General features: G+C 34.7%; 1 protein-coding gene across 7 annotated transcripts in view; it reads right to left on the reverse strand.

Moving 5' to 3' along the window:
* Window positions 1-27,628, reverse strand: part of NALCN (sodium leak channel, non-selective) — a 365,686-nt gene that overhangs the window by 311,542 nt on the left and 26,516 nt on the right. For all 7 annotated transcript variants that reach the window (XM_030813654.1, XM_030813651.1, XM_030813653.1 and 4 more), the window contains exons 4-6: window positions 16,594-16,677; window positions 14,944-15,083; window positions 14,727-14,855 (exon numbers count right to left, since the gene is read on the reverse strand). In XM_030813654.1, the coding sequence (XP_030669514.1) occupies window positions 14,727-14,855; window positions 14,944-15,083; window positions 16,594-16,677 (353 nt within the window). The remainder of the gene's footprint in view (window positions 1-14,726; window positions 14,856-14,943; window positions 15,084-16,593; window positions 16,678-27,628) is intronic.

The following is a 27,628-nucleotide window of genomic DNA, read 5'->3' on the forward strand; positions in this document are numbered from 1 at the left end:
TGCCCCTGACGACTCCAACCATGCTCAACCACAAAGTACACCAGCCCAATTCAATCTCTAGAAATAAGAACATGTAAGAGTCACTAAATAAATAAAATTGAGATGGTTGTCCATCCCAGAAAACAAAGACATACCTGCCTCTTTGCAGGAAAGACAGGAGGCTCTAATTACCTCTGCTGCTCCTTGGACTTTTCTGGGGAAATAGTCTTAAGGGAAGAGGACATGCATGCTACCCTTGGGCAGGGCAGTAAGCAGCTAGCTAGAAGACTAACATTTCTTTGAAGACTCAAGGTCTTTTTTTTTAAAAAGCCATGTAATTTTGTGTTCTAATCTATAACATATCTTTTGGAGTTTAATTGCAAAACTAAAATTTTAAACGATTGATTTCTAACCTAGCCAATTCTGAGAATCTCAGCCTTGCCTAAAAATATGAATCACAAATGTGGCTTGGAATCAGTATTTTTTACAAATTTTGCCAGGTGATTTTCTTTATCAAAGAGATTTCATCCTAAAAACCAGTTTTCAAAATTTACTAGTGGTGCTGCTGTAGTTATGCATACTTATTATGGTTTCTATCATGGGGAAAACCAAGCTGGTTGGGTGGAACCTGAGATACAAAAGTGATAGTAAATATCTATTCTATGGAGGCAACTACAGTAAACACTATTTGTGAGGGACTGAATAGGTAGAGCTCCTCATTCCACACTCACAGAGGATGTTCAGAAGTTCCAGTGCATGCTTTTTGAATTCAGTCTTAAAACAAGCAATCGTAATTAACCACTTACTCATGTGTCCCATTGAGAACTTGTCTTCTAAGAATATGCTCCTTGTAACTAAAGGAAAACTAAATATTTTATTCAAACATTTTGGACACACATGTTGAAGGAAGATTATCTCATACACTGAACAAGTTACAACTGAAAGCATAGAAAGCAGTGTGAGGGAGAAATGGGTCTAGTCTTGCTTCTGATACAAGCTGTTTCATCTTAGCCACTTTATTTAACTTTACTCAGCTTCAATTTCCTTGGCTGTAATATACAGTGTAAAAATGGAACATAATTTATCGGGTTGTTATAAGTATTAAGTGAGAAAATAACATACAGCAATTGTTCAATAAAAGTTATTTACCACTAATAATGAGAATCTTATAACCTATAATATTATATTATCTTCTTTTTGGGAAGTAAACATATGATCAAAAGATTGATTAAAATAAATTACATTTCTTTTAGACCCCCATTCGAACTGCATGGTTTTCTTTTTGTATACTGAAGACTCTCACAAACATTTTTGCTATTCTGGTAAAAATCATACTGGTATTAATTTTCATCTGAAAGTTCAACTTATTCTGAAATATATCCTTATATTTACTTTATAAATATTATTATCATATGAAAGGCTGATTTCTGGCACCTCCGGTGGTTCATATCTTGGAGATCAATGTGCAGAACAATTTTAAAAGAGATATATAGATAGTACTAAAAATATATAATATATCTCTAGTTTATAGATTTAGATGAAGTCGAATCCCATGAAACATAACATATACATAGGGATAGAAACCAGACTTAATAAAAACTTTAATGTAGAAATTATACTACATATATTATAAAGAGTTTATACATATGGATGTGGATCTCTATGTGTGTATAGGTTTATGAATGTAGAATTAAAATACAGAAGTTTCTCAAATGGTAAAACGTACATAGGCTTGGAAGTTAGACTTGAGTTGAAATCCTGGCTCTCTCACTTACCATCTGGACATATTATTTAACCTCCCAGAAATGAAAGGATGGCTTAACATATGGAAATCAATAAACATGATACATTACATAAATACACCAGGAACAAAAACCATATTATTATTTCAATAGATGCAGAAAAAGAATTTGGTAAAATTCAACATCTCTTTATTATCAAAACACTAAAAAATTGAGTATAAAAGGAGTATACCTCAAAACAATAAAGACCATATTTGACAAACCCATGGCTAACATCATACCAAAGGGAGAAAAATTGAAAGCCTTTCTGCTAAGATCTGGAACAAGATCAGCATGCCCATTTTCTTCACATTTATTCAACATACTACTGGAAGCTCTAGCCAGAGCAATCAGATAAGAGAAAGAAATAAACGACATCCAAATTGGAAAGGAAGAAATAAAATTATCCTCGTTTGCAGATGACATGATCTTACACTTAAAAAATCCTAAAGACTCCACCAAAAACTGTTAGAAATGATAAGCAAACTCAGTAAATTGCAGGACACAAAACCAACATACAAAAATTAATAGCATTTATATACACCAACAGTGAACAATCTGAAAAAATAAATCAAGAAAGCAATCCCATTTACAATATTTATTAAAAAATTAAAAATGCCTAGGAATAATTTTGACTAAAGAAGTGAAAGATCTCTACAATGAAAACTATAACACTCTAATGAAAGAAATTGAAGTGGACACAAAAAATGGAAAGATAGTCTATGCTCATGAATTGGAAGAATCAGTATTGTTAAAATGTCAACACTACCCGAAGCAATCTACAGTTTCAATGCAATCTCTATCAAAATACCAATGACATTCTTCACAGGAATATAAAAAACTATCCTGAAATTTATATTAAAACACAAAAGATTCTGAATAGCCAAAGCAATCCCGTGCAAAAAGAACAAAGCTGGAGGCATCACACTAACTGACTTCAAAATATGCCACAAAGCTATAGCAACCAAATCAGCATGGTACTGGCAAAAAAACAGAAAATATCCCAATGGAACGGAATAGAGAACCCAGAAATAAACACATGCGTTTACAGCCAAATCATTCTTGACAAAGGTGTCAAGAACATCAAGGAAAGGACAGTCTCTTCAACAAATGGTGCTGGGAAAACTGGATATCCATATGCAGAAGAATGAAATTATGCTCCTACCTCTCATCATATAAAAATCAATAATAAAGGATTAAGTTCTTAAATCTAAGAACCGAATCTATGAAACTCCTAGAAGAAAACATGGGGTAAATGCTCCAGGACACTGGTCTGGGCAAATTTTCTGGGGGGTAAAATCTGAAAAGCACAGACAACTAAAGAAAAAATAGATAAATGGAATTGCATCAAGCTCAAAATTTCTGCACAGCAAAGGAAACCATCAACAAATTGAAGTGACAGCCCACAGAATAAGGGAAAATATCTGCAAATGCTTCATCTGACAAGGGATTAATAACCAGAATATATAAATAACTCAAATAACTCAATGGGAAAAAAATCTAATAATCTGATTAAGAAATGGGCAAAAAATCTGAATAGACATTTCTCAAAAGAAGACATACAAATGGCAAATAGGTATATAAAAATGGTTAACATCACTAATCATCATGGAAACGCAAATAAAAACTACAGTGAAATACCATGTCACTCCAGTTAAAATGGCTTTTATAAAAAAGACAGTGAATGCTGGTGAGAATGCAGAGAAAGAGGAACCTTCGTACACTGTTGGTGGGAATGCAAATTTTGACAGCCACTGTGAAAAACAGTATGGACTGAAAAGAACTAAACATGAAACAACTCTATGATCCAGCAATTTCACTACTGGGTATATATCTAAAAGGGAGGAAATCTGTATATTGAAGAGATAGTGGCACTCACATGTTGACTGCAGCTCTATTCTAAATAGCCAAAATATGGAATCAGCCTAACTACCTAACTGCCCACCAATGGATAAATGGATAAAGAAAATGTGATATGTACACACACACACACACACACACACACACACACACACACACAGTGTAATACTATTCAGCCATAAAAATCAGTGAAATCCTGTCATTTACAGCAGCATGGATGGAACGGGAGGTCATTATGTTAAAAGAAATAAGCCAAGCACAGAAAGACAAATATCACATGATCTCACTCATATTTAGGCCCTAAGTAAGTGGATCTTAAGAAGACAGAGAGTAGATTGGTTGTTACCAGAGAGGGGGAAGGGTAAAGGCCAGGGTTGGATGAAGAAAGGTTGGTGAATGCGTACAAAAATACGGTCAGATAAAAGAAATAAGACCTAAGCGTTTGATAAATCAGTAGGGTGACTATAGTAAACAGTAATCTATTACATATTTCAAAACAGCTAGTAGAGAATAATTCAAGTGTTCCCAGTATTAAGAAAAATGTTTCAGGTGATAGATATGCCGATTGCCCTGATTTGATTATTATGCCTTACATGAATATATCAAAATATCACATGTACTCCAAAAATACTTACATCTATTGTGTCAATGAACATATGTAAATAAATAAATACATAGGAATCAAGAAGACGTCATAGATCGTTGCATGAATTTGGGGCAATTATGATTTTACATATTCTACAAAACTGTCTCTTGATGAAGTCTTTAGAAATTAAAAATTAATGTTCTAAATTCCAGTATGTTTCTATTTGTATTTCTTTTTTTTTTAACTTTTATTTTAAATTCAGGGATACATGTGCAGGTTTGTTATATAGGCAAACTGTGTGTCATGCGGATGTGACGTACAGATTGTTTCGCCAATCAGGTAATAAGCGTAGCACCCAATAGGTAGTTCTTCAATCCTCACCTTCCTCTCACCCTCCACCCTCAGGTAGGCCCAGTGTCTGTTGTTCCCTTCTTTGTGTCCGTATGTACTCAGTGTTTAGCTCTCATTCATAAGTGAGAACAAGCGGTATTTGGTTTTCTGTTCCTGTGTTAGTTTGCTTAGGATAATGGCCTCCCGCTTTATTCATGTTGCTACAAAGGATATAGTCTCATTCTTTCTCATGGCTGCATAGCATTCCATGAAAAAACCTCTTTATTTTGTCAACAAAATTTATAAGACAATACTTCACTTATCTGCCAAGTACCCTAAAGAATACGTGACAAATAAATTTTAATTTAGTTAATAAATTTTAATGTATTTATTTTAATAAACTTAAAATGTATTTGAACCAGCAAGAGCAAACTGCAAAAAAATCCAACTTTATATTATCTCTAATTCAACTCTTGGTGATATTTTATAAAATACCAAGTTCTATAAACTTCCCCTGGGCAAGGTGACCATAAAATGCATTGTCTACACTGAGATTCCTTAAAATCGAATAAGAGGCTGTTAGTGATTGCTTTGAAACAGTAGGGATAAACCAAGATTGTCCTGGGCATCTGTGATGTGTGATCACCCTATCTCTGGGCTTAAAGCTAGTGGTCCAGCCATCGCAAATACGTTCCTGAGTTCCTATTTGAATCCTGCTCTCTCTATATTAAACTTTCATATATTTAATGGTTACATTTACTTACCTTAAAGTTTTTCTAATTATCTCACTCTTGGAAATAAGATTTCATTATTTGATACTGAGCTATGAATACGTTTCCCTTCTTTTTCAGGAATGATAATAAGGTGTCAGGTAAGTCTTCATCTTTTCTATTTAACCTGCCGGCTCATTTTTAAACATTCCTGTTCCAGCTTTGGGGAGATTTCTGCCATCACAGTTGGTATTTCACAACACCTATTTCTGCTACAAGCCATTGCTCTTCTCAACTTTCTTTAGGAAATGAGCTGCTTTGCTTAGTCAAATCTCATTACTCTTTTCATAATTGCCTTAGGTCACCATTCATTATCAGAGAAGAATCTAAAGCTTTACTAGAACTGCTACTGAAGACACAGCTAAGATTCCCTGCTATGGGACCTTACAAGAACTAACTTCCATTTAAAAGCAAAACTGTATATATTGTGTTGCTTCTTTATCTTGTTTGCCTCACATATTAAACAGAATCAGTTCTGGAGGTCAGCTATGAAACCCAAGGTATGCAAGTTTCTGGTCTGAAATCTCTGTCATGATTAGGCTGTAATACATGCAAATCAATTAGGCAGAAGTTGGAACAATTGTTAAAATTTCTCTTAATCGTTTCTCTTAAATGATTAAGAGAAATGAGGTCACGGCAGTAGCTGGCAACACTGATTGCTGAAAACACAGCCATAATACCTTAGCTTAATATGTGACTCAGAGATGTGTATAATACATTTTTAAAATAATAGTATTTTAATTGACAAATCATAATTGTATTACATTAATGCAGCATCATGTGATGTTTTGATATATGTATACAATACATAATGGTTAAATCGGGCCAATTAACATATCCATCATATCACTTAACTTTTTTGTGATGATACATTTGAAACTTACTTTCTTAGTTATGTTGAAATATATAACGCATTATTACTGACCATTGTCACCCTGTTATGCAATGGATCTCAAAACTTACTCTTACTGCCTAGCTGAAACTTTGTACCCTTTGATCAGCAACTCCTCATTCCCTTGCGGCCCCATCTCCTTCCCGCCGCAGCCCCTGGTAACCACCATTGTCCTCTCTACTTCAATGAACTAACTGGTTAGGATTCCACATATGCGTGAGATCATGCAGGATTGATCTTTCTGTGCCTGGCTTATTTCACTTAGCAAAATGTCCTCTAGATTCATTCCTGTTATTCCAAATGACAGAATTTCTTTTTTTAAAAAAAGTCATAGTTTAGAGGCTACAAAGGGAAACAAAAAAGTTAAAAAATTTTCAAATCAATTAACCATTTTCTGTTTTATTTTGAGTTTGGATATTTCTTGAGTCTCTAAGAGTAAAACTAAATTTATGTCTGGGCTAATAGTTAACGGTAAAATGGTGCTGACAGTTTTTCTGCTTATGTGTGGGGCTTTAAAATGCAGTAATACTGAACTGAAATTTTATTAAAAAAATAAGGCTGGATATGGTGGCTCAGGCCTTTAATCCCAGCACTTTGGGAGGCTGAGGCAGGCAGATCTCCTGAGGTCAGGAGTTCGAGACCAGCCTGGCCAACATGATGAAGCCCTGTCTCTGCTAAAAATACAAAAATTAGCCGGGTGTGGTGGCACGTGACTGTAGTCCCAGCTACTTGGGCGGCTGAGGCAGGAGAATCTCTTGAACCTGGGAGATGGATGTTTCAGTAAGCTGAGATCATGCCACTGCACTCCAGCCTGGGTGTCAGAGTGAGAGTCTGTCTCAAAACAACAACAACAAAAAAGATATTATTGATGGATTCTTGAATCATCAAAGCTATAACAGTTGTGATTATGAGCAACATTACTACCATGTGGCTAGTTAAGCATTTTCTTCTCAAATAGTAAACAAAGAGTCACATAAAAAGAAGACAAAATAAATGTGTGTGTGTGTGTGTGTGTGTGTGTGTGTGTGTGTGTGTGTGTGTGTATGCAACTAGGCAGGTTTTACACATATGGGAAAGAGAAAAATGCAGCCATTTCACCATAATGGCTATGTCTCAGGTAACTAAGCATTCTGTCAACATTTATGAAATTTTTCATGGTGAACTTCATTTTTAGGATAAAGTAATGAGCTGCAGCTAATATTTAGATCACAAGGCATGTTTTCATGCATTTTTTTCAGTATCATTCTTTTCTTGGTACCAAATACAGCATGGAACTAGCAAATAATACTTACTGAAGCAACTCTAGGGTCATGAGTTCAGACGACATTCATGTAACTGTTCTCAATTTCTGTGATCATTTATGTGCCAATATGAGCTTTCATTTGCCAGCATAATGCCTGATCTTCTAGCTGCATTTACAAGTTTTATAACTCTCGCATTCTGACTTGGTTTAATAAAATGGTAATTTGAAGCCAGCCTCTGTACCCACCGCAGTACTACACAGCTGCTTTCTTATCCAGAAGATTTCCCTGTTCTTCATCTCCATATTGATTGTCTCCAACCCACACAATATCTTTTTCCATTTTCATATTCACTCATAGAACAATCTAGGCATATTCTACAGCCTACATACACTAAAAAAAAAAAAATCCAACTACCTACAGATTTTCTTCCATGCATTTGTCTCTTCCCTCACCCACACAGTCAACCCCCTTACTCACCACTTGCTTCAATTTTCTTACTCTGTATATGAACTAATTCACTGCTTCTTTCTGCTTAAACTTTGTTTTTCTATTTTTTAGCCATTTCTCCTTTCCTGCTTTTAACAACTTACTTTTCCCTGTGTTTCTTTTTTATTTCATCTTCTTTATCAATTTGTCATCATGTTAATACTATCTGTCTAAATAGAATATGTTATCGAGCATGTCTTCAATAAATAGTTACTAATTATTTATTCTGTGTTAGGATACTAGGTAGTAAGGATAAAAAGATGAATATAACACAATATCCTCTTCCCCTTTCTCATGCATGTCCTCAAGGACCTTAGACAAAAATAGAAAAAAAGTAGCTATGAATGTGAGTCCTGGGCCTGGCAAGATGGACTGCACCAAATTCAACTCCTTCCACTACAAACAAATAGATAGCATTAAAAACTCCACATTTGGGCTCACAATAAAAAATGCATTCCAAAATGTCAAAACATAAGAAGGAAAGCAGTAAATGAGTAGGAACAGAAGGAACATGAGTCGACATAGTGTTACGAATGGAGCTAGGTACCCAGTATCCAAGAGCCTGGGTTTTAACGCCCACATGAGGCAGAAGACCAGGTCTTGAGCCCATGTAAACCTGAAAGCTGGAAATATGACCCCATGTATAAAGCCAGATTGTAATTTGAAAGACTTTCAGAGTGTGATATTGGCAAAGAGAGAGTCCAATAGACCAGTGAAGCACAATAGAGCATCATAGGAACAGACCTACGTATAGACAGGGAATTAGTGAATGAGACAGGTGAAACTAAACTCAGTGGGTAATAGTACACAATAAATAGTGCAGGCACAATTGCTTAACCATATGAAAAATTAGATTTCTACTTCACCCTGAGACATTTTAAGCAGTTTTAGTAGGTGTAACTGACATAACATAAACTGCACATACGAAAGTGTATAGTTTGTTAAGTTTTGGCACATGTACAGAACCACAGTCAAGATAATGAACATGTCAATAAACCCCAAAGGTTTCTTGATGCCCCTTTGTAAACCCTTACTTCCACCACAACCTTTATCACTAGGCAACTGCTGATTTCTTTTCTATCATTAAGGATAAGTTTGCATTTTCTAGAATTTTATGTAAATGGAATCATAGAATATGTCATCTTTTTAATCTGGCTTTAGTCAGTCATCATAATTATTTTGAGATGTATCCAAGATGCTGTATACATCAATAGTTCATTATTTATTATTATTAAATAGTATTTATTGTATGGATATACCATCATCAGTTTATCTATCTGTTGATGGAAATTTGGGTTGTCATCAGTTTGGAGTATTATGAATAAAGTTGCTGTGGACATTCATGTGTAAATCTTTGTGTGGACATACATTTTTATTTCTTTTGGTTAAATACCTGGAGTGGAATAAATGAGATGTGGCAGGTGCCTGTTCAACTTTTTTTCTTTCTTTCATTTTCATTTCTTAGAGACTGGGTCTCACTCTATCACCCAGGCTGGAGTGCAGTGATGCAATGATAGCTCACTCTAGTCTCGAACTCCTGGGCTCAAGTGATCCCCCCACCTCATTCTCCCGAAGTGCTGAGATTACAGGCGTGTGCCACTGCACCCAGCCTGATCAACTTTTTAATTTTTTTTAACAAAAACTGCCAAACTGTGTTTTGAAGGAGTTGTAATATTTGTTGTAAAGTTGTGATATTTGTACCATCCTCTATTCCCCCAAAATAGCTTATGGGAGTTAGTTGCTTCTCATCGTTAATGCTGTTTGCCACGCACTGATGCAGAGGACAAAATAAATTTGGTAGGCACCACTTGATTCACTTCACTTATTTAAAAAACACACAAAATCTCCAAGGTTTTGACAGTGGAATGAGAGTTGTTGATTAGGGCATCTGACTAGTTGGTCCAGACTCTCTTACTACTGAGTTTCTTCTTCATTTGCACTCTTAGCACTGGGCTTAATTTCACCACCACTAGGCTGGGCTCAGGATTGTGCAGCCCATGCTCTAAAACTAGGTAAGAATTTGTCATGTGCTTCCTTTTACTGTCAATTCAGGAATGGTCCAAAGTACAAGTAAGTAATTGTGGGAAAAAAAACAATTAGTTAATAAGATAAAAGGTGATTAAATCAAATAAATTATTTTAGAGTTATAAGTTATTTTAGAGTTATCACTATTGAAAAATTTGAAATGTCATGTCCTTTACCATCATACACCCTGGCATCCAGAAGCTAATTAGGAAAAAAATTAAAAATTCATGATGATAAAAAGTTCAGCCCATCTGAAAGACACGATGATGCTTTCTGTGCCTAATTAAAGTTGAAAATTATATAAAGCAAAAACGAACAAAAACAAGAGAGACTGAAAATTTTTGTCTTGTCTAGAAAATTGAATAGTGCTCTCTCAGCAATTGATAGAACCCTGATTTTAAAAACCAAGAAGCATAGAAATACCTAGAACAAATTATCCGCCAACTTGACTTTGTGACATTTATAGATATTATACTCAAAAACTGCAGATTTCACTTTTTTTCTTTTCAAATTCTCATGGAATTTTCACCAATTCAGACCATATACTGGTCCTTAAAATGATTCCTAATGAATTTCAAAAGGCTGAAATTTCACAGGGACTATTGTCTGACCACAACAGAATAAAATTATGCACCCAAATAACATTTTTAGAAAATCTCATCCTTCTAAAAATACACTTCTAAATAACCTATGGGTCAAAAGAGAAATCACATATTAGAAGATATTTGAATTGAATAATAATAAAAATACAACATATCAACATTTTGGAAATGCAGCTAAAACAGTACTTAGAGGAAAATTATATTTTTAAATTACTGTATTAGAAAAATGTTAAAAGATGTCTATATACCTTCATTTTATGAAAGATGAAAAAGAAAACAAAAACTAAAAAGCAGAAATAAGGAAATAATGAAGATAAAAAAATCAACATGAAAAACAGACTAACAACAGGGAACATTAAAGAGGGCAAAGATTCTTGTGTGTATGTGAAAAGATTAATACAATTGAGAAGAAATAAAAAAAATGGAGAGAAAGATAAAAATTATCAATCTCCGGAAAAAAATGGCTTATTACCACTATTCTACAGATGTTAAAAGATAATCAGACATTTAAAAGATAATCAGAGGGCATTTGTAGAAACATTATGCAATATTGACAATCTATAAAAATAGGTAAGATCTTTGAAAAGCAAAATTTACCAACTTAACAGAACAAGAAAGATAACAACTCCATAGCTCTGTGAGTTGAATACATTTAATTTGTAATGAAAAACGTTCTCACAAAGAAAATTTCAGGCCCTGAGTTTTACTCATGAATTCTATCAAACATTTAAGAAAGAAAGAATATGAATCTTATATTAACCCTTGGAAACATGTTCCACTTGTTTTATGAGGACAGCATTACCCGGATTTCAAAACCCGGTAAAGTTATCTCAATTAAAAAAACCTAAAAATAATGCTCCTTGTGAACAAAGATGCAATAATTTGTAACAAAAACATTAGCAAATCAAATCTTCCAATGTATAAAGAGGAATACAGCATGACCAAATTAGCGATACACCGGAAATGCAAGATTGGTTTCTATTACAAAAGTCAATCATGTAATTCAGTACATTAACAGAACAAAACGGAAAAGCACTGGACAAAATTTAGCATACATCAATGATTAAAAACTCTTGGCACTACAGGAACTAAAGGTAACTTCCTCACTTCGAAAACTCTACAGCTCACATCCCACCTAACGGAAATACTGAGAGCTTCTCCTAAGATACCGACGTCCATTCCAACCACTAAGTTAAGACTACATCTTGACCCGTACCTCATAAGAAATACACAAATTAATTTGAGGAGGATCGTTATTTTCAGGAAGTACCTCATAAGAAATACACAAGTTAATTTGAGAAGGATCATAATTTTCAGGAAGTAGAATAATAAGTGCAATGCAATAACTTACTCTCTGGATTTAATTCTGACAGAAAAAGGAAGTAGTTCCTTCAAGACGTATATAATAAATATGTAAAGATTTTTATATTCACCAAAATCTCAATAAAGTGGTTAAAGTAGAGACATAATTTCAATAATAGGGGAAAATAATAATATATCCAGAAAATGGTTATCAAAAAGTTTTTTTCCAAGGCTATTTTGAACAATAATAATGAAGATTGGGAGTGGGGTTAGTAGCAACAGTATTTTTCTTTTAAAAATAATTTTGAATAGATTATTCACTCACATCATGCAAAAATAAAAGTTATATTCAAAAACAAGAAAAAATGAGATCTTTAACGTAATGCTATGGATAACCAAGGAAGGCATGGTATCTGTCCACACTTATGTGAACCTAAGGTAAATTTCTTTCTTTCTTTTTTTTTTTTTCTGAGATGGAGTCTTGCTCCGTGGTCCAGGCTGGAGTGCAGTGGCGCGATCTCAGCTCACTGCAACCTCCGCCTTCTGGATTCAAGCAATTCTGCTATCTCAGCCTCCCGATCACAGGTGCCTCCTGGGATTACAGGTGCCTGTGCCACCATGCCCGGCTAATTTTTATATTTTTAGTAGAGAGGGGGTTTCACCGTATTGGTCAGGCTGGTCTGGAACTCCTGACCTCAGGTTATCTACCCTCCTCAGCCTCCTATAGTGCTGAGATTACAGGTGTGAGCCACTGTGCTTAACCCCCTCTGGTAAATTTCTAAGTAGGTATGAGATGCATGCCTTCTAAATAAAAATAAAATTAATTAAGGCCTTGACTAATAGGTAATGCTTTACTGTTCAACATTTAACCAGTGAAATCATACTGATGTTTTGAAATTACTGCATTCATTCATATTTTCTTAGAAACTTGCACATGCCTCCTGGTCTGAAAACACATGGAAACAAAATCTCTACCCTTCTGGAGTTGACATTCTTTGGGGTGGTGCAACAGCAAACAATTAAATTCACTTTTAGTTTTTAGTAAATTATGTAATTATTAGGAGTTATATAATATACATATACTGTCTGTGCACGAATTAGAAATTCAATTATTAAATTATTTCTGGGAGAGACTAATAATTAAATGACCATTATAAACATGAAATAAACTCAGAATTAATTTAGTTACTTTGTCAGTAAAATAACATAGCCATGAATTAGTCATAGATGTTTTCCTTTCATATTCTTACAAGTTTAAATTTCGGTCTTCTTTATTGTTCTTTCCTTTTTTTTAACCATGTTATCTCTATTTTGGAGGATACACTTATGCCTACCACCTCAGCATGTAAGCGTGTTTACATATCTCTTTATGACAACAAAATAATGACAGCTGGCATACAGTGAATGCCTTTACTATGTGCTGGTTACTTTGCTTGTCTTTACATTCATTCCCTCATTTGCTCTTCCTGACACCTCTAGGAAGTATGTCCTGTTATTAATCTACCTCATTGAGGAGTAACCTAAATAATTTATGCAAACTCATACAATAAAGTGTTGGAATTGAGCCAAGCTTATCATGATGTCTATACTCACAGAGATATTCACTTATTTGTGGTTTATTTACTTTGTATATATACAAGTACATAGACTTTATGAAAAAAAATGCTCCAACTGCAGAAAACACAACATAACCCTTTCAATATTTTTAAACTCAATGATCCTTATATACCCAATTGGTTTATAAGTAGATATTGATATATTAAAAATATTTTGAAGATGAATGGCTGCTTGTAATCTCTTTTTGAATTTTATAAAGTGCTTTAAATCTAATTTCTATGATTTGAATCAAGATTTTTCAATTGGTAATTTATGGATGAGTTCTTCATTTATAAATGGACAAATTCCTATGTGAATATTTGAATATAAGGTGTAAAATCAATTGTATTATCCCCAATCCCTGCTGCCCTGAAATCTGGCATAGTCCTATCTGTTGCACTTCCGGGTTGTGCTTGGAACCCCAAACTCTCTATCTAGCTAACATCTAATGGGACACTTCTGGACCATCCAGGGGCCAACATCCCACTCTGCTCTCTCCTGTTATCACATCCCTGGAGTTGTATATTAACAATGATCAGCCAAGTAGAAGAGGCAGGTGCCCTATTGCATAATACATAATAGGTAGTTAAAGTACATACATCCTATCTTACCCACCAACCCTACAACAGACAAATGCAACAGATAATAGTGTTTTGTCGAGAAATGATGTTATAATCATTTAGGAAACTATTTTAGGGAATGATGACAAAAGTTAATAATAATAAAAATGAGCTTCTTCTCCCAAACATGTAACTCATTCTAATATGAAAAGCTTCCACAGTGAAGCTTTAGGTTTATGTTATTATGTTAGCACACTCCCCATTTTGCCACACTAAGGTTTCTAAATGTACACTTTGCATTTGCTTAATCTACTTTCCCACCAGGTTACATTTTCCAATCTGCCTTGTCTTGAATACTTGTCTTTAAAAATTGGACAAAACAAAAATTAGCCGGGCATGGTGGTGCACGCCTGTAGTTCCAGCTACTTGGCAGGCTGAGGCAGGAGAAATACTTGAACCCGGGACGCGGAGGTTGCAGTGAGCCGAGATCGCGCCACTGCACCCCAGCCTCGCGACAGAGCGAGACTCCGTCTCAAAAATAAAATAAAATAAAATAAAAGTTGGACAAAAACAATACCGAGGAAGCAGAAACACAGAACAAAGAGGACATAAGCACTGTTTGAAAAATCTGACACAGAGGTTATTCTCATGAAAATTACAGAGATATCTTTGTTAATCAACTAGATTAAAATGCAGTTAATAGATAAACTTACCCTGGTTTTGTGTCATTTACAACACAGTGATAAGTAAATGTTCCAAACATCTGAACTCCTAAAATTCCATAAAGAAGTAGAAAGAAAAGTAGAAAAATGGAAACACTCCATATTTGTTCTCCCGATCGCCTGGGGAAACAAAAGTTGGTACAGTACATAAAACTTACAAAAAACTTCATAAACGTTTCCTCTTAACTTATTGTAAAGCAGCGCTCACTTTAAAATATTTGTAATTCTGGTCCTTGGCAGTTCAAATCGGAAATAAATCCGGAATGCTCGGATCATAATCAGTGGCCGTGGAATCCGCAACATGCCCCAAGGTGACATCTGATCAACTATATCAGCAATTTCAAACACCTACAAATTAAAAGATGGGTAAATGAGGTTGGATTTTCCCTTAGCATTGCTTACAGTCATGGAATATACAGATGTTAGAAGCATAAGTAGGTGCACCTCTACTCTGAATTTGGCCATACATTATTTTCCACCAAAATCCACTTTCTTCTGAGTATATTTTGAAGCTATAGCTATCTTAACAGAAACAAATAGATAAACTAATAAGAACAACATTAATGTTCATTTCCTGTCACATTCATTAAGACAGTTTTTAGTGACAAGAAGTGCCAACTTAGAATATAAAGTAAGTATGCTGTCTTTCTTATTAATAATGTTCTTTGGTGGAGGCTTTTGAATGTCTAGAAAATAAAGTAATAGAGAAAGGGTTAAAAACATTAAAAAAGAATTGCACTATTTACTAACAGAGGCAAAATAATAATTCGAAATGTTTGTCAATCACACAATAGTTATTAAATGGAAAAGAATACATTAATGTGAGGAACGATTCAACCTGAGAAAGCTGATTAAAAAAATATATGAGTGATGAAATTAAATTGTGGGAGAGGTGAACTTTATAAAATAAGAAAGGAAAGCTTATCAACAAACACAGTGATGAGGTGGCAGAATGGGCTGTGAAGTTTTGAATTCTGAATTTTTAAATAAAGAATAAATGAATGAACTCTAGAGACCTGTACAACATTGTACCTATAGTTAACAATAATTTCTTGTACAATTAAAACTCATTAAAACAGTAGATCTCATGTTAGGCGTTCTTACCACAATCAAATCAAAACAGATCAAATCAAATCAATAGAATATAGTAACTTTAGCTGAATTAAAAGGCAAAATCATGTCTGAATGAATGCACGGAAATTAATTCTACTTATTTTCCAATCAAATCTCTCCTGTAAGCCTTTTTAATGTACATTCCCCATCACTTACAGTAAAGCATTTAATATTTGCAATACAGTATTTTATGTTGGCTAATACCTATCCAAATATGGGAAGACGAGACTTTAAATTTTTAAGTTCAATGTTTTATTTACAAACACAGAAATATTACTCCACATTGTTGCCTTCATTTCAGGGAATATATTTTATATCCGATTAACAGCTAATAATTTTCTATAGTATTGATTTTTGTTTCTGATTGAGAAATAATTCACAAATGTAACTGAAAATAATTAAGATATTACAGCTATTGACTTTTCTAACAATAAAATGTTTGAGGTGATATAAAATTGCTAATTATGCAGATTTGATCATTGAACCTTGTATACATCAAGTATCACTCAGTCTCCCATAAATACATACAAGTATTACGTATCAATTAAAATTAATTTTTCAAATTTCAAATATGTCAGAGTAAAGAGATTAATCACATCTGTTAAAATAAAAATAAAATAAAATGTAGGCAATTACACAATCACATTTGATATATATTTTGTAATATTTCTACTTAGACTTTTAATGCAAAATAATTCCCATTTTGGAGAATACCCCCTTGTAATTTAAAAAAATATTTAATTACCTGTAGCACCAAAGAAACCCAAAGGCAAAAGACCATAAATCCATCAAAAACACACCAGCGATCTTTCACATAGGAATTATCCCCCTAAAAATAAATTTTACATGGCATTATTAGGCAAAGCAAATATTTTAAAGAACAATCTGTGGAGGAAAATATCAAATATTATTTCAATAAAGGCTATCTACAATTTTTGTATCATAATAGAACAGACTTTCACAAGGAATAAGTTTAGCATTTTAAGTAGCATTACTTATAAGAAAAATAATTTATAAAATACAAGCAACTTTGCAGGTAAAATATTTAATTCATGCAAAGAGAAAATATCACTAATTTTTTTTCTCAGCCACACAAATTCTAATACTTAAAGAACCAGAAGCCATTCTTCCAAATATGCTATGTAGGTCCTAAGCCAGCTCCCTGCTTACAAGAACCAAGAGCACATAGTGGTCAACAGGAAGGTCTTTAAAACTGCTAGGTTTAGCACCGTTAGTAGGAAAATTAACAAGGCATTCACTTCAAGCTGATTAAAAAGTGAAGAAGAAAAAAAGCTCATCATCACTGGTCATTAGAGAAATGCAAATCAAAACCACAATGAGATACCATCTCACGCCAGTTTAATGGCGATCATTAAAAAGTCAGGAAACAACAGATGCTGGAGAGGATGTGGAGAACTAGGAACACTTTTACACTGTTGGTGGGAGTGTAAATTAGTTCAGCCATTGTGAAAGACAGTGTGGCGATTCGTCAAGGATCTAGAACCAGAAATACCATTTGACCTAGCAATCCCATTACTGGATATATACCCAAAGGATTATGAATCATTCTACTATAAGGACACATGCACACGTATGTTTATTGCAGCACTATTCACAATAGCAAAGACTTGGAATCAATCCAAATGCCCATCAATGATAGAGTGGATAAAGAAAATGTGGCCCAATATACTATGGAATACTACGCAGCCATAAAAAAGCTTGAGTTCATGTTTCTCGAAGGGACATGGATGAAGCTGGAAACCGTCATTCTCAGCAAACTAACACAGGAACAGAAAACCAAACACTGCATATTCTCACTCATAAGTGCGAGTTGAACAATGAGAACATATGGACAGGGAGGGGAACATCACACCCTGGGGCCTGTCAGGGGGTGGGGGGCTAGCGGAGGGATAGCATTAGGAGAAACACCTAATGTAGATGACAGGTTGATGGTGCAGCAAACCACCATGGCACGTGTATACCTATGTAATAAAACTGCACGTTCTGCAAATTTTTTATAATAATAAAAAAAGACCTAACTATCCTAAATATATATGCACTTTACACAGGAACACCCGAATTTATAAAGCAAGTTCTTAGAGATGTTCAAAGAGACTTACAGTTCTGCATAATAATAACGGGAGATTTCAACACCTTGACAGTATTGGATCATTAAGGCAAAAACCCCCAAAGGTCAAATGGACCTGACAGACATCTACAGAACTTTCCACTGTATATACGTGGATGCATATATACACATATATATACATTTGTTCTCATTGTCACATAGCACATATTCTAAAATCAACACTTAATCAGACATAAAACACCTCTCAGAAAATGCAACATAACTGAAATCAAAACAACCATTCTCCTGGACCACACAGTGCAATAAAAATAGAATTCAAGACTAATAAAAAAAAGTGAAGAAGAAACTTGTCTTAATTTGCAAGGAAAACACATGTTGACTTTAATTTTAATTGGGATTGTATATGTAAAAGAAAGATAAAGATGCACCACTTTCATTTTTTAATAGGGTATCCTGACATTAGAATGCTTTAATAACATGGGAATTTAAAAAATGCCTTTGGAATAACAAAGCAGAAAACTTCATGAGGTTAAAAATTAGAAACTTTAAGTAGAAAAGCCTTTGCTTTTTTAGGACTATCCCATTAAATCATCAATTCTGTAGTCATTCATGTAAGTCAATTCTGAATTCAGTCACATATATCATTACCTCCTCTGATTAAACCTGCTAGGGAAATGAAAATAGAAATAAAATGTCAAGATTTCAAATCAAATGATAAAACATGTTGCCGGATATTGACATAAGCCTCTACCTTTAGTAACAAATAGGTATCCAAGTATCTCCTGGAGAGGTTTCTGGAAATAGTTTGTGGTGTATGCAAAACTAACACTATGATAAAACACTTAATGGAAGTTATCTGACCCAAAAATGAAGTATAAACTCAACTTAATGAACACTGGGTAAGTGCCTGTCTTACATTTGAAGATATATAATGCCTAGCTAACACACACACACACACACACACCCCATCACCACCACCAGCAACAACCAAAAGAACAACAATCTTGTAGAAAAACATATGTGAACACATCCAGCTAATATATAAGGCAAAATAACTTAAAGCTATAAACGTGGTGGGAAAGATGGTAAGAGTAATTCTGTGGGGAGTTTAGAGAAACCGATGTTAATTCCCAAATGAATGGAGAAATAATGTTTTCAGGGGCAAGATAATCAACCAAACTTGGTGACTCCTGGGTTTGGGAAGACTCACAAAAGAGATATGAAAGCAAACTGAAGCTTGGCTCTGGGTGACAAGAAGGACAATGGCCCTATTAAATTATGTGATGATCATCATATGAAGATTTATATCCAAGGAAGAGAAAAACTGCATCTTAGGATGCTACCGATGCTACTGGTGTTTATGTGCTACACATAAACACATCGCAAAGGTTAAATATATAACAAATAATTTAAGGATTTTTTATAGTCATCTTCAACTTTTTTTATAGTTGCATTTTTTAATAGTTGTGTTAAAGATCTCACAGAGGATCTTTAACTATAAGCATCATACTTGCCTCATATATTGCACAGTTGAAAATGTAAATTAATTATAATCTAAATACAGATAATATAGCCAATATAAAATTGACTTTTTCTGAGCCTAAATTTGATTAACACCCAAGAAGATAATAGAATAGGAATTATTTAAAGTTGTGCCCTTCACTCCTTCCATCCTCCCTCCCTCCCTCCCTTCCTTCCTTCTTTCCCTCAGCTCATAAGCATCCCTTTAATCTAGGCAGTGTTCAAGAACTAGGGATACAAGGGTGAACAAAACAAATGCTTCTGTCTTTATGCAATTTACATTCTGAATGAAATAAAATATAAAATATTCATTATGTTATATGTCGACAAGTGTCATGAAGAAAAATAAAAGTGTACATTTTCAAATGGACTTTTATTAAATGAACAAATGTTTTTTACTTGTGTGTTAGGGAAAAAGAAAAAGAAAATTATCACTTCATCTTTATTTTAACAACTAGGCATAGTTGTCACTTGTTTTTAAAAATGCAAAGAATTGGCCAGGTGCGGTGGCTCACGCCTGTAATCCTAGCACTTTGGGAGGCCGAGGCGGGCGGATCACGAGGTCAGGAGATCGAGACCATCCTGGCTAACACGGTGAAACCCCGTCTCTACTAAAAATACAAAAAATTAGCCAGGCGAGGTGGCAGGCGCCTGTAGTCCCAGCTACTCGGGAGGCTGAGGCAGGAGAATGGCGTGAACCCCGCGGGGCGGAGCCTGCAGTGAGCCGAGATCGCGCCATTGCACTCCAGCCTGGGCGACAGAGAGACTCGGTCTCAAAAAAAAAAAAAAAAAAAAAAAAAAGCAAAGAATTCCGAAAACGAAAACTGAAATTTTATGGGACTCAGCAGAGAACTATGTTAAAATTGGAGCAATGAATGAGTACATATTAGGCAGGAAAAGAGTAATTATAGATCGTTGAGTACACGGGCACCCAAATAGGATGAATTTATATTGCACTTTTTCAAATATTGCATTTTTTCAAAAAAGTATTACTATTTTATTTCATTTTTGTCATTAACAATGTTATATGTACTAGCACTACAATTACCCTCTTTTTAATTGCTCATAATTTGCTTTAAAAATGAATTAAACTCGGTGGAACACAGAATGAGAGCTCACCATTATACTGAGGTACATTTACAATGTTAACAAATGAAGCTAAACAGTGATATTTCCCTTTGTGTTGTGGGGAGGGGGGCGGGCAAGTGAGTGGCCAGGAGCCAAAGGTGGAGGAGAGACATGCTTTTCACAATGTATTCTGATGTGTTTTTGGACCAATGCTTACATGTTAAATTTTTAAAAATAGCTTTTCAATTTTTTTTAAGTTGGACATTTTAGCTTTAACAAAATCACTTCTCCAGTTGGCAAAAATAAATTTAAATTTAAAAACTGGGGCCTCACCAGTTCAGAATGAAAAGCTATCAATAACAGATGTGACTGAATTTTTGTTTCTGATTTGTTTGCTAAGGAAATTAATGTTGTAAAACTGGCCCACACTACATTTCAAACTATATAAAATAATGAATTATTTTAATCATTTTAGAAGCACCAGTGGTGATCAGAAATTAGAAGCATACAAACATCTTAATTTCAAACGACCTTGGTTATAAAAACTGGCTTAGCAAAAGTTCTGCTATGTAATATAGAAAACTTTCTTTTCCATAGGAAGTAACTTAATTGTTTTGTTTGGAATGTCTTCTGCCTCGGACTTTTCAGAAACATATAGTTGCATTCACGTGTCACCAACAAGCTCAGCACATGCTAGATAGTATGCAGTGGTCAATCAGAATTGACCTCTTTTTATTTTCCCAGTAAAGTATGGAAATACTCCTCTGGGCATAAGTTTCATGTATTATTTTCTGGCTCATGTTTCCAAGAGTCATTCAATATTCATAAACGTCTCTTATAAGCAGAGTTATGACCCAAGATACAAAGACCAGCAACCCTCAGCATTTTTCCATTTGTAAAAAATCTTTGGCTTTTTAATGTTCATTGTTTTTCATGCTGTCCATCTTCCTGAAAAATTCTGCCAAGTCTGTGCCAACCTTTCCTTCCAGAGTGATCTGACTACAGCCTCCTCTGATCACCTTAACTCAGGCGTCACGGAACAACTGACAACTCAGCTCGTGTATATAAATAATGTGCATCTGTGTTACTCGCAGAATACGCCTTTGTAATCCATATTGGTTATTTCATGAATTTATATTCGGCCTCTCCAACTTATTGGATCTGATGGTGAAGTTTGAGTTTCCTACTTAAATCTTCTCTGAACGTATTCTCTGGAGTTATATTAGAAAAAAAAAGAAGTCTATCTCTCATGGTAAATGTTTGAGTGTGTTCTGAAGATGAGTAACACCCTGAGACTTTAAGTTGGATAATTTAAGCTTGTGTTTGCAGCACCCAGTACAGTGGGTGACATATAGCAGATATTAAATGAATGATGAGATAGGCACATGAACCATGTCTTAGATACAGTGTATACAGCAAGATGGCAGTTAATATACAATGTATACAGCAAGATGTCAGTTAATATTTCTTAATGAATGCATCCATCCATCCATCTATTCACTGAAATTATTTGTATGCTTCTAAAAAGAAATTATTCCTTTCTGGCTCCTTTGTAACCATGAAAGATCACAGATGAGATTATGAGATGAGTTATGGATACTTCCTGGATTAGCATAGCTTGCATAAGCAGAACGAAACATGCATGCAAATACAGTTACAGTTTACATATTTTATACATTAGCATGATTGTAAATACAATTGAATTGGTAGGAATTAAAATTACTATCATATTAATCATTATCAATAATTGCTAAGGCACAATAAGTTTATAATACTTTTAAATAAGTAGAACACAGACCTTGAAATCTGACACTTTGGAATACAATCTTGGATTGTGTTTTGTATCTGGCACATTTATCAAATTATCGTCAGAAGCCCTAGCCATAGTAGTCAAAGTTGCTTTGATTCCATTTATAAGCATGGCCAGATCCTTTAAAATTCTACTGTATTGAGGCTCAAGTTATAATATTTGCAACCCGCTTCTAAAATATGCAACCAGAAGCTAACACATATGAATGCCCAGTGGTACTCAAGATATTTTAACACCTTAAATATGAAAAAATGTTTTAATTTGTTTGTTCCATCAACAAGAAATGGAGGGCAGAGAGTGCTTGAGCTATGGGCAAAAATCAGCACTTTGGTGGCTGAGGAGATGAGTGCTTCAAGAGCTGTATATGTCAATTTTTATAATGGTAAACACTTGAAGACTGCCAATCAATGATAAGGTATAAGAAAGTAACAACATATCATGCAAGTATTTAACAAGCAGAAAAAGGAAACACATTTATAGGGATATATTTTGCAGTGACAAAATGATATGCACTGGTACAGTTTCATGAGAACAGGATTTATTGTTCCAAGTTTCCAGGGCCCATCTGTCACTATGTCTTAGCATCATTATATATTACTTCAACAGTGCTTAAGCCATGCATGCTACTTTTACTTGTATCTATTGCCAGATGTGAAATAGACAACTGAGAATGGTCTGAAGAATTCACAGTCTGCAATACATGAAGTGCTCTGCAACAACACAGACATGTATCATCCAAATAGTTTCTTTTCACCTCTAGGGATTTGGTGAGTGAGAGTGCTTCTAGCAAGAGGAATTAGGGAGGCAGAAGAAAGTTGCTGAGGAGTGGGAATTGATGGGCAAGCACCTTCAAGTTTTGGGAATATTATAAAAGATGGAAAACACTTAAAACAAATGCATTCCTCCAACAAAAATTGTTAGAGACATTTCTTGCCGGAAGGACTTTCTGCTTCAGTTTCTCTCCCCAGCTGTGCATCCAGCATGTAACCTCTGGAGTGAACTGTTCAAACACAAATCAGATTGTACCACTCTCAGATGAAAATCCTCCATGCATCTTTGCTGACCACAGAACAAAGTCAGAACTCCTTGCAGAGCCTGCTGGGCCCTCCATGATGCAGCCAGGTCTGGCTTCACAAACTCCTCTCCAGCTGCCTCCTGTGCACAGCCCATCTGCCACTTCTGACTACTTTGAGCTCGGCATGTACCTCGCTGTTCCACACCTTTGTGTCCCAACATATTCCTTTTCTTTTTCCGTGAGATCCCTTACTTCTATCTTACTTCCGTCACCCCTGCCACAGACCACACTTACTCATCCTTCAAGGCATCGTTTCACGTTCCTCTTTCTTCAAGACTTCTCTGATATCCCCAAGCAGACAGTTGTGGTCCTTTTCTTTTTTTATGCCTGCCTCCCCATAGCTTTTACAGACCACTATTAAAGCCCTTTCATAAAAAAAAAGAAGGTCCCTGTCTATGGAGATTCTCACTGTACTAATATTTGCTATTTATATCTGCAAAAAATGTTTGCCCCAGAATCACTATGAGCCTAGAAGAACCACCATAATGAATTTGCGTATGTGCCAATGGAGACATTAAAGTTGCCAATGGATTCTGCCAAAGGTATAGTGTGTAATGCAGGTGTATCTCTGTTGTTCGCCTTTTGGGCCAAATCTTGTACCAGCACTGTTTACCTACTTAATTATTTAATGCTAGTGCATTGATACCTTCCTCTTTCCTACCTTTCCCCTGAAGGTTAGCCTTTCAAAAGATCCAAAAATTGAGTTTACCAGCCCAGGCCCATTGTATCATATTTCATCAATTCTAAAACACACCCTATCCTGCTCCAACACAGTTGCGCAATTCTGGATTCAGGATGCATTTTCTAATTGATGTATCAATTACAATCTTACATCTTACAGCCAAAGTGTAATTAGAAGCCTTTATTATTTCTTAGAGACCCGTGAATCTGTGAAGTGATGCCATTTTTTTTTTTACTACTGATGATAATCAACAATTCAATAAAATATGGTGGATAGTACTTTAATGTATTTTTTAAATTTACTTAATAACAGAAAGTTCCTGCTATTGTTGGGCACATATAAAACATCCACTATGGTTTGATTAGTGCAAATAATTGGGTCAGGGATGTTTTAAATGCTTTCTATTTTGCAGAAATATGCAGGTTGACTTGTATGGGTATTAGATGGTGAGGCAGCGATATTTGGAGAAATCGTTCAGAGCTCCCCTAATACATTATTAGTTTTCCCATATAAATTAATGAAATAGAAGTGCCTATTTTCTGAAAATATGCTATCCAGCATGTTTTCAGAAATATATTGGATGTTGAAAATGAAGAGTGCCTGTATGTGCTAAGTCTGTTGCACAAAGTGAACCAGGCTTTCTCTGAGGACAGGGGCTCTCCTTGGCTTTGTCTGTTTCCCTTCTCCAAGGGCAGAGATGGGCTCATCGTAAGTGTTCAATAAATGGTTGCTGGATGATTAAAGGAAAACTTGGAAACTGTACTTAGGGTTAAGAATATAACTCCTTCTTTTATTACATTTATATCTTAAATATCTTAAACATTTTCATATCTTACATATTTTATATTTATATTTATACAGATTTTAATATATCTGGCAAATTACTAGGTCAATAAAATTAGTAGGAAATGCTAGGAAGCCACAGCTTTGACATGTTTGTTTTCAAAAAATACAGTTTCTGGGTTTAGTTTGTTGTGCATAATTTTATAAACTAGGTATCATTGGATAACACTACTTTAACGATTAGGTATGACTCTTAGGTATACCATAACATTGCCAAAATTGGCTAGGTATAATTTTAAAGAATTGTGCATGACAGCTGGGCAAAAATACATTGGTTTGCCTCTACAAATATTTTCTTATGGACTAACATAGTTTTATGCATGGAAAAGACTCTTTAAAAAATAACAGGTTAGCATTTCCCAAATTACTGGCATATGTGTACATCAACTCACACACACTTTTCCACCCAGAACACGTGGCTAACAGGTACTGCTCACTCAATAACTAAATTTGACTATTCCTTAGAAATATTTTAGTTGGAAATCAGTGAATATTAAATATTTCACATTTGCACAACTCTGTTCCAAACAATGTGAAAACTTACTATGAAAAGTGTAACCTGAAGATTAAAATAGAACATGTATATTCATAACGTTCCTATTTATGTATGAAAAAATACAAGCTAAAATGTTAGTGAGAAAATGCAGCACATATTTGCAAATTACTCTGGGTGAAGAGACTAAAGAATTGAGAGATAACTGCAGTGCTATTGGCAAATGTATTAAGGTAGAAAAAGTATGAAAAATGATGAGGTTTTCAGCGGACAGGTGCTTAACAAGAGTTTTAAAAATTATGGTAGAGTTGAAGAAAGCACAGTAACTCAAACTTGAGTAATATAAGAGAGAGGTCCCCTGAAAGGTATCACAGAGCTTCGATGTGACAGTGTGTTTTTATTATGATGTAACTTAAATACCTACAATATGTACAAATTTCTCATGTAAGTGTAAAAGCAAAACAAATTTACAAATACAAAAATTCAAAGCTAATAAAATGTAAATTAGGAACATACATTTAATGTGACAAAGGACATTTGCTAAAATAAAGTCTTATTAAAAGTTTAAGTTTTGAATATAAGAATGTAATATCAAGCCCAATATATTCTTTGAGCTGTATCTGTTATGACATGCATGTTTGAAGAAGTCTGTAGTACAAAAACAATAAAACTGTGGCTTAGATTTAATATAATGAAAATGACAGTACTTACTGATATAATTATTACCCTCTAACAATAATAGAGGCCATGATGGTAAAAATTCAGTGATTTGATACATTTAAAGCTTCGTTCAGGATAAACAGATTTCATATTTAACTATATTTAACTAAAATGTTAGCTAGCATTTAAACATAGAATACCAGTTTTACTGAGCTATGAAGGTGAGCTGACTACTTCAAGATAATGTTAACAGTGCAATATTACTAAAATTGCATTACAGTTTTATTTGATCCGATTATTTCTGAATGAAAACCAGAAAACCTTATTTGATTTTCATCTTAAATTTCACTTCTTACAGGTTGAAAATAAAAAAATATTTTTGGTTGTGGTAAATAGCTCATCACCCAAATGTTGATGGAAATGTGAAAATACTGGAAATGGCTAATTTACAGCATTTTGAAAACAATTTGGTCCTAAGTCATTTCTTTCTCTTTTAATTATTGCTTCAACTTCTAACATTTACATTATTAAAACTTGTGTTCTCTCACTGCTCTGTTCACTTGGAATGAGTATATAATTTATATATTAAGTATGCCTCTCTTCTTTTTATTGTTAGACTGTGACAATTAGCAGAGTGCCTACTATCATTTTAGTGATGTGAAATCCAAGTCTTTATTTAATGACTTAAAAAACCAAAAGTTTTCTTCTAGGAAAATGTCACTCATTTGTTTCATTCAAATGGAACCCTTAAGAAGTCAACACATGGCAATTTCGATCATCAAATGCTTCACCCAGAATATTCAGATCTTTCCATGCATGGGCAAAGGTTGCCATGGCCCTGATAACCACTACACACAAGTGACAGGGCCATTCATGGCCCTCTAGTGAAACACAGAATGTGAGCTAGGGCTGGGCAACGTCCAGGGGAGTACTGTGAATAACAGAGACGTTAGCATTCTCCCAAGACCAACTTTCTCCCAAGATGGCCTCCTGAGACAGGTTCCTGTTTTCTGAACCTATGCTTACCTAAACCTAGTGCTTATAAAAACTAGCCTAGCCACACTGTGGAAGATACAGACAATTTTGGAATCATCCTGAAATCTGTTCATTGAAGCTATGGAGGATGCCCACCTCTTCCATAAACCAGTAGATTTCCATAACCCCAAAATCACCAATAAATAGGTGTGGAATGCTGAGCAGGTATCTCAGAAGGTGAACCTTAAAATAAATGGCAAAATTTGTAGAAATGTAAACCGGCAGGCTGCAAGTTGCAGGTTAATGTAAAACAAAGGAACAAAACACAAACGACTACCAATGTCCCCAAGGGACTGCAGAAAGATCAGAGGCAATGGAATATTAGAAACTCCAAAGGACACCCAACAAAAACCCTTTCCAGACCACAGCCCCATGTTTAGAACGGAAATTGAGTAGGGCAGGGATACTGGGGTCAGTGGGTAAGAAATATTCGATAATTGGGCCAGCAGTCCAGAGGAAGCAGAGCTCAGAACGTGGCGGTCGGTACACAGAAAAGCTCCATGT

This window comes from Nomascus leucogenys, chromosome 5, assembly GCF_006542625.1.
Source record: "Nomascus leucogenys isolate Asia chromosome 5, Asia_NLE_v1, whole genome shotgun sequence".
Classification (NCBI taxonomy): Eukaryota; Metazoa; Chordata; class Mammalia; order Primates; family Hylobatidae; genus Nomascus; species Nomascus leucogenys.